The 12589-nt window shown below is 48.7% G+C and overlaps 1 protein-coding gene across 8 annotated transcripts in view; it reads right to left on the bottom strand.

The window, feature by feature from the left end:
* The window catches only part of HEPACAM (hepatic and glial cell adhesion molecule), a 14510-nt gene extending 2150 nt beyond the window's left edge, over positions 1–12360 (bottom strand). Inside the window, exons 1-7 of one of the 8 annotated variants that reach the window (XM_029915125.1) lie at positions 11878–12360; positions 3018–3359; positions 2000–2281; positions 1620–1719; positions 916–1157; positions 713–783; positions 13–191 (exon numbers count right to left, since the gene is read on the bottom strand). In XM_029915125.1, coding sequence (XP_029770985.1) covers positions 13–191; positions 713–783; positions 916–1157; positions 1620–1719; positions 2000–2281; positions 3018–3359; positions 11878–11962 — 1301 coding nt within the window. In that variant the 5' untranslated portion in view covers positions 11963–12360. The remainder of the gene's footprint in view (positions 1–12; positions 192–712; positions 784–915; positions 1158–1619; positions 1720–1999; positions 2282–3017; positions 3360–11877) is intronic. The other 7 variants (XM_029915124.1, XM_029915126.1, XM_029915128.1 and 4 more) reach the window with 7 other exon arrangements.
* Positions 12361–12589: the final 229 nt, after the last annotated feature.

Here is a 12589-nt window from a genome sequence, read left to right as displayed (position 1 = left end):
CGGGGCGGCGATGTGTGCGTCCGGCCGGTGGCGGGGGAGCGCGCCGGAGAGCGCGGGTAGCGGCGGGCAGAGCGGATGGGCAGTCCCGGCGAGCGGCCGGGTACCGCCGGCGCCACGGAGTAGCCCGGCGGGCCGGGCTCGGTGGCGCTGCGAGACTCCGGGGCGGGGTTCTCCTCGGGCTCCGGGGAGTCCTGCAAGGACACGCCGGGGTGAGCGTCCCCCTCGAGGGCGCTGGGAATACCGAGGCGGGCACGGCTCCCTCCACACTCCCACCTCGTGGAAGGCGACAAAACAGGACTAGGTTTTTCTTGCGATACAGACCCTTAGCATAGAGCCTGGTAAGTAACGATGCTCAGTAAATATTCAAATGCATTAACTTGAGGGCTTTGTCCCCTTATTCTCTTCTACCCGCTTGGCTTGGACAGCCTGGGGCAGGCTTAGTTGTAGAATAGTGGGGGGAATCACCAGAGTTGGTGTCCAGAGACCTAGGTTTGGAGCCTAGATCTGTCACTTATGTGTATTTACTTGTTTGATCCTGGGCAAGTCATTGCGCCTCTGTCGGCTTGGGTTTCTAATGCCTCAAGTAGGGGGTGAGGCAAATATTTCTCAGGGTTAGGCTGAGCGCTGGAAAGAGATATGAGCATGCTCTGGCTACCCAGTGGAACGTGGTGGCTCACTGTGTGTTTGTGGGGCACAGCTCAAAGCCGCTCACCTTGTCCTTCAGTACATACAGTGCCATGGGGTTCTTCCGCTCCTGCTCGCCGCTTCGTGGGAGGGCGTCTGCTGCACAGGGTGAAGAATGGGGGTGGCTGGCCCAGGTACAGAACCCTTGCCACCAGCCAGCACCTGTACTCTTTACTCCCCAAGTGGCCAGTCACTGCCCCAACACAACCTCCTCCAAAGGATCCAGAATACCTGGGGTCCTACCTTGGCCGCACCTCTCCCTGCTCTGCAGTCTTCGTGCAGTTGGTGGAGGAAAGGGCCCTGCAGAGCTGGCTTCCTTGTGGCCCAGTTCTGCCTTTTCCCAGCAGCCCACTGATCTGAGTGGCGATGGGACGGGTGAGTGGGTGGCTGGGAGCTCACCTTCTGGTTTCAGACGGTCATCATTCTGATCCATATATTCCAGGGAGTTTTGTTTCTCCAGCTTCCTCTTCTTCCTGCAAATCAACCCACCATCCTCTGAAGGGAGCTGTTTGAGCGTGATCAGGAGAAGGACTGGGGACAGTGTCCCTAGGGAATCTGGTGGCAGTAGGTGAGGCCTTGTAACAGGGAGGTGGGTGGGGCACAGCGGGAGTAGCAATAGTCCCTACGCTTTGGAATAAGTCACATCTAGGTGTGCATCCTGTGTCTGTGGCTAGCATTGTGGGCAAGGCACTCAGCCACAGTGCCTGGTCCACAAAGTGCCCTCCAAGTGCGACCATTATTACAGCGCTGGGGCTGTTGGGGTTGTGAGCACTTACTGTCGTTCCATATGCAACACATGCAATGGTAGGAGGGATCTCCCAGGGATAAGGCACAGGGCCCTGGGAGGATAGGTATTTAAGAGACTAAGAACAGAGCTTGGGGTGGGGATGGATTGAAGGATTAGGGTGCTCAGGGCATGGAGCTTGGAGAGTTACCCAGACTTTTTAGAGGGTTTCCAGCAGGCACAAACTGTCACCAAGGTCACAAGGAGGAAGATGCCTCCTGTAGACAAGATGATGTAGAGGGAGCTTCTTCCTAGGGAGAGAGAGAGGCAGAGAGGCGAGGGAGACTTCAGAGGGGCCACAGGTATGGTACTCTAGCAGCAGAAGGAAGAAGAAAGGAGCCCCATGCAGCATGGCTGGCCTTGGCAGAGCTGACTGAGCCCACTGCCCACCTGTTGCTGTCCTCCATGGAAAGCTGGCCTATCTCTGCCTCTCCCCATCCAGGGCCACTCTGCCTGGGGGGTCCTTAGTCCCTCACGGCACCTGCGTCTCGGGGTTTTGAGTCCTAGGGGCGGGCGGGCAGGGCCACTCACTGTATACGGTGATTTTGATAGGCAGGCTGCGGCCCTGGCTGATGGAGTTTTCCACCACGCAGCTGTACAGGTCATCGTCCTCCATGAGCACGCGGGTGATGGTGAGCACCTTGTGGTCAGGGGACAGGAGCATTCTCGAGTCGTTGAGGAGGGGTTTGCCGTCCTTCAGCCAGGTGTAGCTGGGCTTGGTGCCGTTCTCATGCGAGCAGTTCAGGGTGAAGGCCTCGCTGAGCTCCAGCACAGTGGTCGAAGCCACTAACACCTGTGGCCTGGAAATGGGCACTGAGTCCCGGGGGTGGGAGAGCCTGTGAGCCACGGGCCAAACAGCTTCTCCCCTCCCCTTCGTGCCTCCTCACCTCCCAACACATCACAGCTCAATTTGTGGTCTGAGAGGCCCTTCAGGGATCTTCAGTCCAGTCTTTCTCCCCATTGTCCACCTATCCATTCGTTCATTCATTCGTTTCTATACCAAGTATTTGTTGAGCACCTACTAAGTGCAAAGGGTCCAATGCTGAACAAGACAGCCATGATCCCTGGCCTCATGGGCCTTCCCTTCCTTCTCAAATGCCCTTTCAGGATGTCTTAAACTGGCCCAGCCCAGAACATATTTCAGTTGGGTTAAAGATAGGTCCAAATGTCTGGGTTCAAATAGTAGCTCTATCATGTGCTAGTTTTGTGACCTTGGGCAAGTTACTCAACCTCTTTGTGCCTCAATCTCCTCATCTGCAAAATGCGGATAATGATATTAACTATCCCTACCTTACTATGAGCATTAAATGAGTCAATGTATTTCAAAACATGGAATAGTTTTCTGGCACATATACTATGTGGACTTTTAGCACATTCACTGTGGCCCATCTGCCAACTTCTGATGTCCAGTGGTCTCCCTCTCAACTCTCTCTCTCTCAGCTCCCCAGTGGCTCCTGTGTTGGTATTCCCAGGGTCTGGCCAGTGTACAGGGCAGACCCTGCCCAGTCCCAGGCAGCAGCCCGCCTCCTTCCCTGTCAGAGCACGTTACCATCTACAGTGAGGTTGATGGTCTTCTCCCCGGTGAATGTGTCATCCGTGATGGAGATCTCCACCTCATAGGTGCCCTCATCGGCTAGCTGCAGGTCACTGAGGAGCAGGGAACCATTTTCAAAGAGGCGGATGCGGTCTCGGTAGTCAGGTCGTAGGGTTCCAATGACCTCTGTCCCTATGGACTGTACCACCGTCACTGGCTTGTCCCGCTTCAGCTGCCACTTCACGACGGGCTTGTCACTGCTGGTGCTGCTGTACTGCACGGAAAGCAGGGCTGACTTCCCCACCGTGCCATGGATCAGGCGCACCGGGCTGGTGATGTTCACCCCCTCCAGGGGCTCTGTGGACAGACGCCCATGGGGAGACGGCAGTGTCAGGTCCTTGGCTCCCTACTTCTGCTCCCTCCCTATGTCCTCTGATGTCTTCATCCCTCACCCTCTGGGCCCTTCACTCCCTGTCAGCCCTTCCTTCTTACCCTTTGGAGCCATGCCTCCCTACTACAGCTCTGGCCCCTCTGATTCTCCGCCGCCCCTCACACCCATCCCTTGCCCTGAGTCCTTCTCCCTGGCTCTCTACCTCTAGCAGTTTTCTCCATTGCCTTCCTCTTGAGGAAGACCTGCAGTTAACCCACTCACTATGTGCTCCATTCACAGAAATACTTACTGAGTACCGTTCCATGTCCTTGGGACATATTAAAGAGCAAAAAACAAACACAAGACCTCAGGGTGAATTTGTCACATTTTCTTCTTGATTGGAGGTTGGGAAAGTAGAGAATGGAGAAGCATGGGAACATAGATTAATCAAGAAAGGAGTGTGTCACAAGACACTGCAGTAAAGGAGAAGCTTAGAGGCCAGAAGACAACTAGACTATTCTTCATTCGTACCACAAGTCTCCCCTCTCCTGGCCCCAGCTGCATGTAGCACTTCACTAGGCCTGCCTGGGGTCAAATAGTCCTGCAACTGAGGTTCTGAAATACACCCAGACTCCAGCCCAACTTGCAACCCCTATAGAAGAGGGATTCGGGATGGGTAGAACAAAGAGTTTGGAATCAAACGGCCTTGTGAGATTGGGCTCCACCACTTACAGGCTGTGTGGACCTGGGCAAGCCATCATTCTGGGCCTCATCCTTCTCATTTAGAAACTCAGGATACAAAAGGATGTTCTTGTTAGAACAACTGCCTTATCAAGTTCACAAGGGAAAAGCACAACACATACATCCGTTATTATCATGTAGTGGAGAGAACGTAAGATGAGCATCAGAGACCTGGGCCTTTACTGTTGACTTAGGGCCTAGGAAAGGCACTTATGTGTTTGGGACTCAGAGAGGTAAAATAAGTGGCAAGCTTGCTGACTCATCCATTTGTTCTGGCTCTGAAATCCTGGGATTTTATTATCAAGTCCAATGGTTGCCCCATCTAGAGACACATCTCATATTTCAGAGCTCTGTTAGAAGCTCTGGGGCCTGAACAGATGCCATTCATTGGTGTTACATGATCTTGCAGAACAATCCAACCACCCAAAGGAGGGTCTTCTGGAGAGGGTGTCCGTTGGGAGCAGGGCTGAGTTTAGCGAAACAGACACATGCAGGTCAGGTTCTCAGTCTCCCTGCACCCCCAGCTGGTCTCTTTGATGGTTACACACCTCTGAAGTTCCCTCTGTCTTTCTCGCCACCCTTTCCCAGTCTGCTATGAATGCTGTTTAGATCTGGGGAAGCCAAGTTGTACCTTCCCTTTCCTTATTCTTCTCCTTGTGCCTAGAGGACCCAGAGCAAACCAAGAGGGAATGAAAACTAAAATTTAATAAACGTGTTCAGTCCATTTTTGGAACAAATGCTTTTAGTAACAAGCTCATCATCTTTGGAAGGGGTCAAGGAAAGGCCAATTGTTATTCTTTCACTTCTCTATGCCTCAGTTTCCTCCTCTGCATAATGAAGCTGTGGGGTCAAATGATCACAAGGGGCCTTCTCAGCTCTGACATTCTATGATCCAGTACCTTCCAGGTCTGTTAGAATCATGAACCCTTAAGTATGAAGGTTGAATCATGAAACTTTAAGTACTAGAATGATGGAAACTGCTATATGTATGAATATTATATGCTTTTATTGAGGGGATTCTTGATTTGGGGGAAGTAGAATGGCCAAACGAAATATTTCCAAAAAAAATTTTTAAGTAGGCTCCATGCTGGGCGTGGCTTTAGTAAGCCCCCCTCCAATGCGGGGCTTAAACTCCCAACTCTGAGATCAAGACCTGAGCTGAGACCTAGTTAGACACTAAACTGGCCAAGCCACCCAGGTGCCCCTCAGATATTTTTTATTAAAGATATTTTGGGGGGTGCCCAGGCCACTCAAGTCAGTTAAGCATCTGACTCCTGATTTCATCTCAGGTCCTGATCTCATGGTTTGTAGGATCGAGCCCCATACCAGGCTGTGTCTGTGCTGACAGAATGGAGCCTGCTTGAGATTCTCTCTCTCCCTCTCCCTTACTCACACTCTCTCTGTCTCAAAATAAACAGTTAAAAAAAAAGGATATTTTTGTTCCCACAGAGCCATGTATGAAAATGAAAACCAATAAAATCTGGGGTGCGTGGGTATTTCAGTTGGTTAAGCAGCTGACTTTGGCTGAGGTCATGATCTCATACTTTGTGGGTTTGAGCCCCACATCAGGCTCTGTGCTAACAGCTCAGACCCTGGAGCTCGATTCAGATTCCATGTCTCCCTCTCTCTCTGCCCCTCCCCTGCTCATGGTCTGTCTCTCTATGTAAAAAAAAAAAAACCTTAAAAAAAAAAAAGAAAACAAAATCTAGTTCTGTCTCACCAATTTGGCAGAAAAGGTGGAGGGGACTAGACTCTTGTCCTCCCCAATAACTTGGGGTGCTACTAGGAATCCCTGTGGCTCTCTGTATCAGACTGAAATCCATTTGACTACATAATCCTTAAGATTTCTTCCAACTGTTAGTTTCTGTGATTATTTCGATGTGATTTCCTACCTAGCAACTGCTAGGTCCCAGGCTTGGCTTGATTTAGAAAAACCAGCTTTTGGATTTCCCTGAATAGGCAAATAGACTTTTGTATGTGTGACTTGAGGTGGCCCTGAAAAAAGTCATTGAGTTTCATTAAAGGCCAGGGTGGTGATGATCAAATAGTTGGGGAACATCTATTCCAGACCTAGTCTGAAGCAGTGGGGTTTGCACGTGAGGGTGGAATGTGCAGAGCCATCTTGGGGCTTAGCCACCCTAACCACCACCAAACCTCGAGGGTCCTCATTTCTTCCTTCCAGGAGGCTGAGAAGAGACAGTCCCAGCCCCGAGGAGAAGTGGAAAGGATTCTCTCTCCTTTCATTCTTCTCTGGCCCTCCCTTGAGCTTCCCCTGTGTTACATCTCTCCTATCGCATACGATAGGATATCGCATAGGTCCTAGCGGTCCTTTTGTGATGTCTTCCCAGCTCAGGTCAGTTCTTTCTGCCAGTTTAAACTTGATTCTTCTGCATAAGAACACTGGGAAAGCTATAATGTATGGATTGCCCAAAGCTTCCCCCTCTTGTAGGTGGGCGCCTGCCTCATGTCCAGGAACAGGGTATGCCCACGAATTGCAGAGATATTAGTACACATATTCAGAAGTGGATGGAGCGAGCAGTCTTTCTCAGATGCTGACAAAGAGAGTATTTTGCTGAGCAAACACTGTTTCCCAAAACTCTAGCCAAAAGTGGAGTCGATGTTAAGTTCAGGGTTCCACAACTTTCAGGGGACACAGAGAACTGGGACAGGTGCCAGAGCAGGACACAGAAATGAGGAAATGACTAACAACTATGATCCACAGTGGAAATAAAAGAGACTAGGGCTATTCAACCTTGAGAATCGATTAACTTAATCATGGTCCTTGAGTCTCTGAGGCATCATTATGTAGAAAGTCTCTGTTCCCACTGGAGGCTGAACAAAAGGAAATTGACATCACAGCAAGATTTACCTGTCAACTTAAATGATGCCATACCGGGTCAGATGGGTGGCGCCTCTCAAGTGGGATTTAGACCAGCTGTGACACCAGGGAAAGTCAAGCTTTAAAGCACGAGGATGTACCTGCCAGTAGTCTTGAGTTCCCTTTAAGGTAGCCATCATCAGCTCATTTTTATGTGCTCCTTCTTGCTTGCCAACATTTTCCTTTCACCAGTATTTGCCTTGAATTTTCCTTTTAAAAGTGTCAATGAAACAATGCCAAACATGTATTCTAGGATTTGATCTTTATATACCTAATCCATACTAACACCTTGGACTCCAGTTATAGACTTTTTTATGTGGGTTTTTTTTGGTCTTGTTTGGATCTATCACCACAAGGAGGTCCTTTTGATCATCAGAGACACCCTTCTCTGGGCTTTCTCTAATTCTATTATTTCTTTTTTGAGGTGCAGTGACCAGAACTACATACAATAATTTGAAGACAGCACACAGTATCTTTTTCTAAATGGAAAACGTTTTGCTTTCTGCTTTTACTTTAAATGTTTTTTTCTTTATTTTTGAGAGACAGAGAAAGACAGTATGAGCAGGGGAGGGTCAGAGAGAGAGGGAGACACAGAATCTGAAGCAGGCTCCAGGCTCCGAGCTAGCTGTCAGCACAGAGCCCAATGCGGGGCTTGAACCCACGAACGGCAAGATCATGACCTGAGCCGAAGCTGGATGCTTAATCGACTGAGCCACCCAGGCGCCCCTGCTTTTGGTTTTTTATATGCTTCCTAATGAACCCTGCTCTGAGAACAACCCCGTTCTCTGCCCCTGTCCTATAGGTGCACCACTGATTGCATACATGTTGAGGTTACTGTGTTGTGTTCTTATGTTGGTATCCTGTTGAGGCCTCCAACGGCCTATAAAAGCATGAAATCATTTTAAGTGTCAATCACTCAGGAACATAGGAAAAAGCCAGGAAACAGAAGTTGTGAAGAAGGCCCTTGGGATCCAGGAAAAGACGGGTCTATGTCCAGTAATTCATACCTTGCTTAATACCTAGGTATTAAGATGCCACACAGAAATCTGTGAATTTTCCTTTTAAAAGTGTCAATGAAACATATGGATACCAACATAAGAACACAACACAGTAACCTCAACATGTATGCAATCAGTGGTGCACCTATAGGACAGGGGCAGAGAACGGGGTTGTTCTCAGAGCAGGGTTTCACAGAAATCTGTTTTAGGTCAGAACAAGAACTATGGTTAAGCTGTCAGCTCTCCAAACTGACTTATAAGTTTAACACAATACCAATCAAAATCCCAGGAGGTTTACTTTGTGATAGTGAGACAAATATAGACCAATGGATCAGTGGAATAGAATAGATAGCCCCAAGATAAACATATATGATCGCTTGACTAATGCCAAAGGTGACATTGCAGTGCACTGGGAAAAGGATTCTCTTTGTAATAAGTAGCGCTGGACCATGTAGGAAAGAAATGAATTGTGACCCTTACCTCACACCTAACACAAATATCAATCCTAGATGGATTGCAGATCTAAAAGTAGAAGGTAAAACAATATGTTTTTAAAAAGAAAACATAGGAGGAGGTGCCTGGGTGGCTCAATGGGCCAAGCATCTGAATTCGGTCATGATCCCTGGATCCATGAGTTCAAGCCCTGCGTCAGGTTCTGTGCTGACAGCTCAGAGCCTGGAATCTGCTTCGGATTCTGTGTCTCCCTCTCTCTGCCCCTCCTTCGCTCACACCCTGTCTCTGTCTCTCAAAAAAGAAAAACAAACAAACAAAAAAAGCATTAAAAAACGTGTCAATCTTAAAAACTACATTTCCCAGTCTTTTTTGCAGTTAGGTATGGCCATTGACCAAGTTCCAGCCAGTAGAACCAGTGGAAGTGATAGGTACCAGTTCCAGGCTAGTTTAGAAAAAAGTTTCTACTCTAAAAAAAAAATTCTCTACCTGAAAGAAATGGAGACAAACCTTGGGGTGACTATTGGAAGCTGATAGAGAGCTTTATCAGCTTGGTCCCTGAAACAGCTCCAGGAAGCAGCACCCTTCCTGGTCCCAGGCCTAGTTTAGAACCGCACTGTCCTCGTACATGGCTAGTGCCAGGAACATAAATTTTGGAATTCGTTACAGAAGCTAGTATCTTCCTAACTAACATAGTGAGGATGACAGAAATTCCTTATAGAATCCCATCTTCTTATTGTTCTTGAGTCCACAGCAGTACAGTGGTCTGACCCTACACTAATTTATCTCTTTACCTACCTTAAGTCATAATTCGTATCCTCAGTATAATTTATATTTAGAATGCTTTTTGCTGCATTTACTTAGTAACATGTTCCCACACAGAAGGCCCTTTGTCACTTTTTGTTTTTGCCTGGTCACGCTGACTGACAAGATCTTTCTATAATTTTTTCCCTTACCCTTCAGTGACCTGAAAGCATTTAGGGAGAGCTCTGGTTGGTATATTACATTGTGCATTCCGTGTTCCCAATCCACTGCCCGCGTACTTCAGGTTCCCATTATTTCTTCAATCGCTGTAATTTCCACTGAGACTGCTCTCACTAAGGCTAATAGTTAACCTCTGAATTTCTGTATCCAACAAACTTTTTGAGTTGTAATATAATAAAATAATAATAATGATAATAATAGTTGTAGATATAATTGGCCCTTGATACACTGGACCTCTTTGACACTTTCGATGCTGACTCTCAGAAAAACTCCCAACTCCCTTTCTGGATACCACAGTCTACTGGTTTCCCCTCGGTCCCTCTTGCTCTTCCTTCTTGGTCTCCTCAGTGGGCCTTTTGCTCCTCTACCTTTTCCTGCAAATCTGGGGTTACTCAGTGTTCCATATTTAGCCCATTTTCTCCCCTGAGGTGATATCCATTCTCACTGTTTTAGATCTCACCTATGGGCTGAGGGCTTCCACCTGCCTCTCTTCACCCCTGATCCCTGTCCCCATCCCCCACATTTCCTTACAAATGTCTTATAGGCATTTCAACCTCAACCTGGTCAGGATTCATTATCACACCCCAGACCCCATGCCAGTGATCGGTTCAGGCTTCACACAGAAATCCTACTGCCCTGTTTGGATCCTCCTACTTCCTATCAATCACTAGGTTTTGACTTTCCCTCCACAATATTATCTCCATGTGCCTTCTTCTCCCTATTTTTATTCTAATTCCAGCTCATGTCATTTCTCTCTTGAACTATTGCAATAGCCTCATTATGGGTTAAATTGTGTCCACCCCCAAATTCATACGTTTAAGTCCTAACCCCCAGTATATTGAGTGTGACCTTCTTTGGCAATGGGGATATTGCTAAGCTGAAGTCAACCCTGGGGTAGGCTGGGCCTCTAATCTAATATGACTCACGTCCTGATAAAAAGTGGAAATTTGGACACAGACACAAGCACAGGGGGAATGTCTTGTGAAGATAGGTTATGTTGGCACAAGCCAAGAAACTACCTGAAATGAGCAGAGAGGCTTGGAACAGATCCTTCCACAGAGCTCCGAAGAGCCTATGACCTTGATCTCAGACTTTCAGCCTGCAGAACTGTGACACTATACATTTCTGTTGTTTAAGCCACCCGGTTTGTGGCTATGACAGCGGCTCTAGCAAATGGATACAGGCTTCTTTTCCTATCTTGTTTGCCTCCGGTTTCTTCTCCAGTGCCTCCCTGCACAGTGAGCTTTCTGAAATACAAATCTGGTCCTGCCAGTCCCCAGATCACAAACCGCCTAATACCCCTTCCCCCTCTCCACTGTTTACAGATTACCATTGGTATGGTTTACAAGGTCCTTGCCTAATTCACATTTTCCTCTCCAGCAATGCTGAATGGCTGGGCTCCTACTAAATACAGGATACCATTTCAAAATGTTGACCTTTGCCCATTTCCCCAACTATAATGCACACTCCCACACCTACCTCTTTTTCTCATCCTTTAAATTTTGGTGTAGACATTCCCAGGAAAGCTCTCCTGATATTCGTCCCCCCCCCCCCCCCCCCCCCCCCCCCCCCCCCCCCCCCCCCCCCCCCCCCGCCCCCGGCCCTGCACCACTCGCAGTAGCTTTCTGGATGGGGTAGGTGACCTCTCTCTGATCCCAGGCATCCTTTGTGTATCTAACTTATAGTAGTTTCTGCATTTTATTAAAAACGATCTCTGCATCTCTTTGCTCCATGAAACTAAGAATTTCTAGGGTCTCCGGAATAGTGTGTCTGTGTGTGTGTGTGTGTGTGTGTGTGTGTGTGTGTGTACACATGTGCACATGCCTGCATACACACTGACACACACCAAGACACACAGACACAGACACAGACACACACAGAAACACATCTATTTAAAGTAAGATCCACTCTCTAAGGAGTTGGTAGGGGGCAGTACAGAAGGTAGATGTCTAGGGTACGGGGTGAGTTATAGATAGATTGGTGTTATTTCCAAAAACCAAAAGGCGATTTATCGCCAAAGCTTATTTCATCTCCCTTGCTGTTTAATGCTCAGAGAAACCAGGATGGGGGTTGGGGAGGCACAAACCCCAGATCTCCCCCACCTCCCCAAGCCCCATCATGGTCCCTTGGAAAGAATGCCCGACTGTCCCACGCCAACAAGACATCCCATAAGAAATGGCTCGCTGCCCTCTATCTAATGTACTGAATGCCGTGGGAGCTCCAAAGTCATGCAGCCTTTTGGGGGGAGGCGCGCAGGGGCTGGGCGGGAGGCACACAGAATGAAGAAATACATTCAACACTAATGCCTGAATTCACTGAGATGCTTCCCACGGCAGCTGAGCTCTCTCCCCTCCTCCCACCCTAAAGGCATCCTGGCCTTCAACTCCCCCTCCCTCTCTTTTGAAAGTCCTGGGTCCCCTTTCCAGACCCTTTCTTACCCTTCTGGTCTCCTACCTGGCTGGATCAGAAGAAGGTAGACAAAAGGGGTGAGGCTCAGGGCACTGAAGGCTCTGGACAGGGCTCCCCTTTCTCTCTTCATTTTGGGTGGCGTTCTCCAGCTCTGGTGCAGACAATTAGCATGATTTCTCCACTCTGGGCACGTCCCTTTGTACCACTCGGAGTTTCTCTGCCCGAGCACAACCCTGCCAACTTCCCTCTGAATACACAGAGCCCTGTGTATTGCTGGACTTGTTCTCTCCTCTCTTTCAGACCTGGCATTTTCTAGTTTCAAAGCGCTACATCCCCAGTTCAGAAGGGGGTATCTGCTTAGGATATAATCTCCAATGTGGGCTCTAATCTGATGGGTCCCATCAGTTCTTTGCCTGCCTGCGCTGAGCCCCACTACCAGGGGGAGATGAGGATCTGGGCTCGGTGATGGGACTGGGCTGGGACACACACTCTGAACTGGATCTTGTGTCCCATCCTATCCTGTTTCCACCTCACGCTCCTTGTTCCTGCGAAGGAGGGCGAGTGCCAGGGACAGACCTCCAATAAGCTCTGAAAAGGGAGGGAGAGGAGCTTTTTAAAAGCTGGGGGAAGAGAGATCCCAGAGAACTGCTGAAGAAATGGAAAACCCCTGTTCCACCCCAAAGGAAGAAGATTGGAAACTGGCTGGAAGTCTATTATTTTCAAACGTGTCCTGGTCCTGCCTGGGATTCTCTCTCCT

The sequence above is a fragment of the Suricata suricatta genome, chromosome 11, assembly GCF_006229205.1.
Source record: "Suricata suricatta isolate VVHF042 chromosome 11, meerkat_22Aug2017_6uvM2_HiC, whole genome shotgun sequence".
NCBI classification, from domain to species: Eukaryota; Metazoa; Chordata; class Mammalia; order Carnivora; family Herpestidae; genus Suricata; species Suricata suricatta.
Note: the sequence above shows the minus strand (reverse complement) of the source record. Positions and strands in the feature narration are given on the sequence as shown.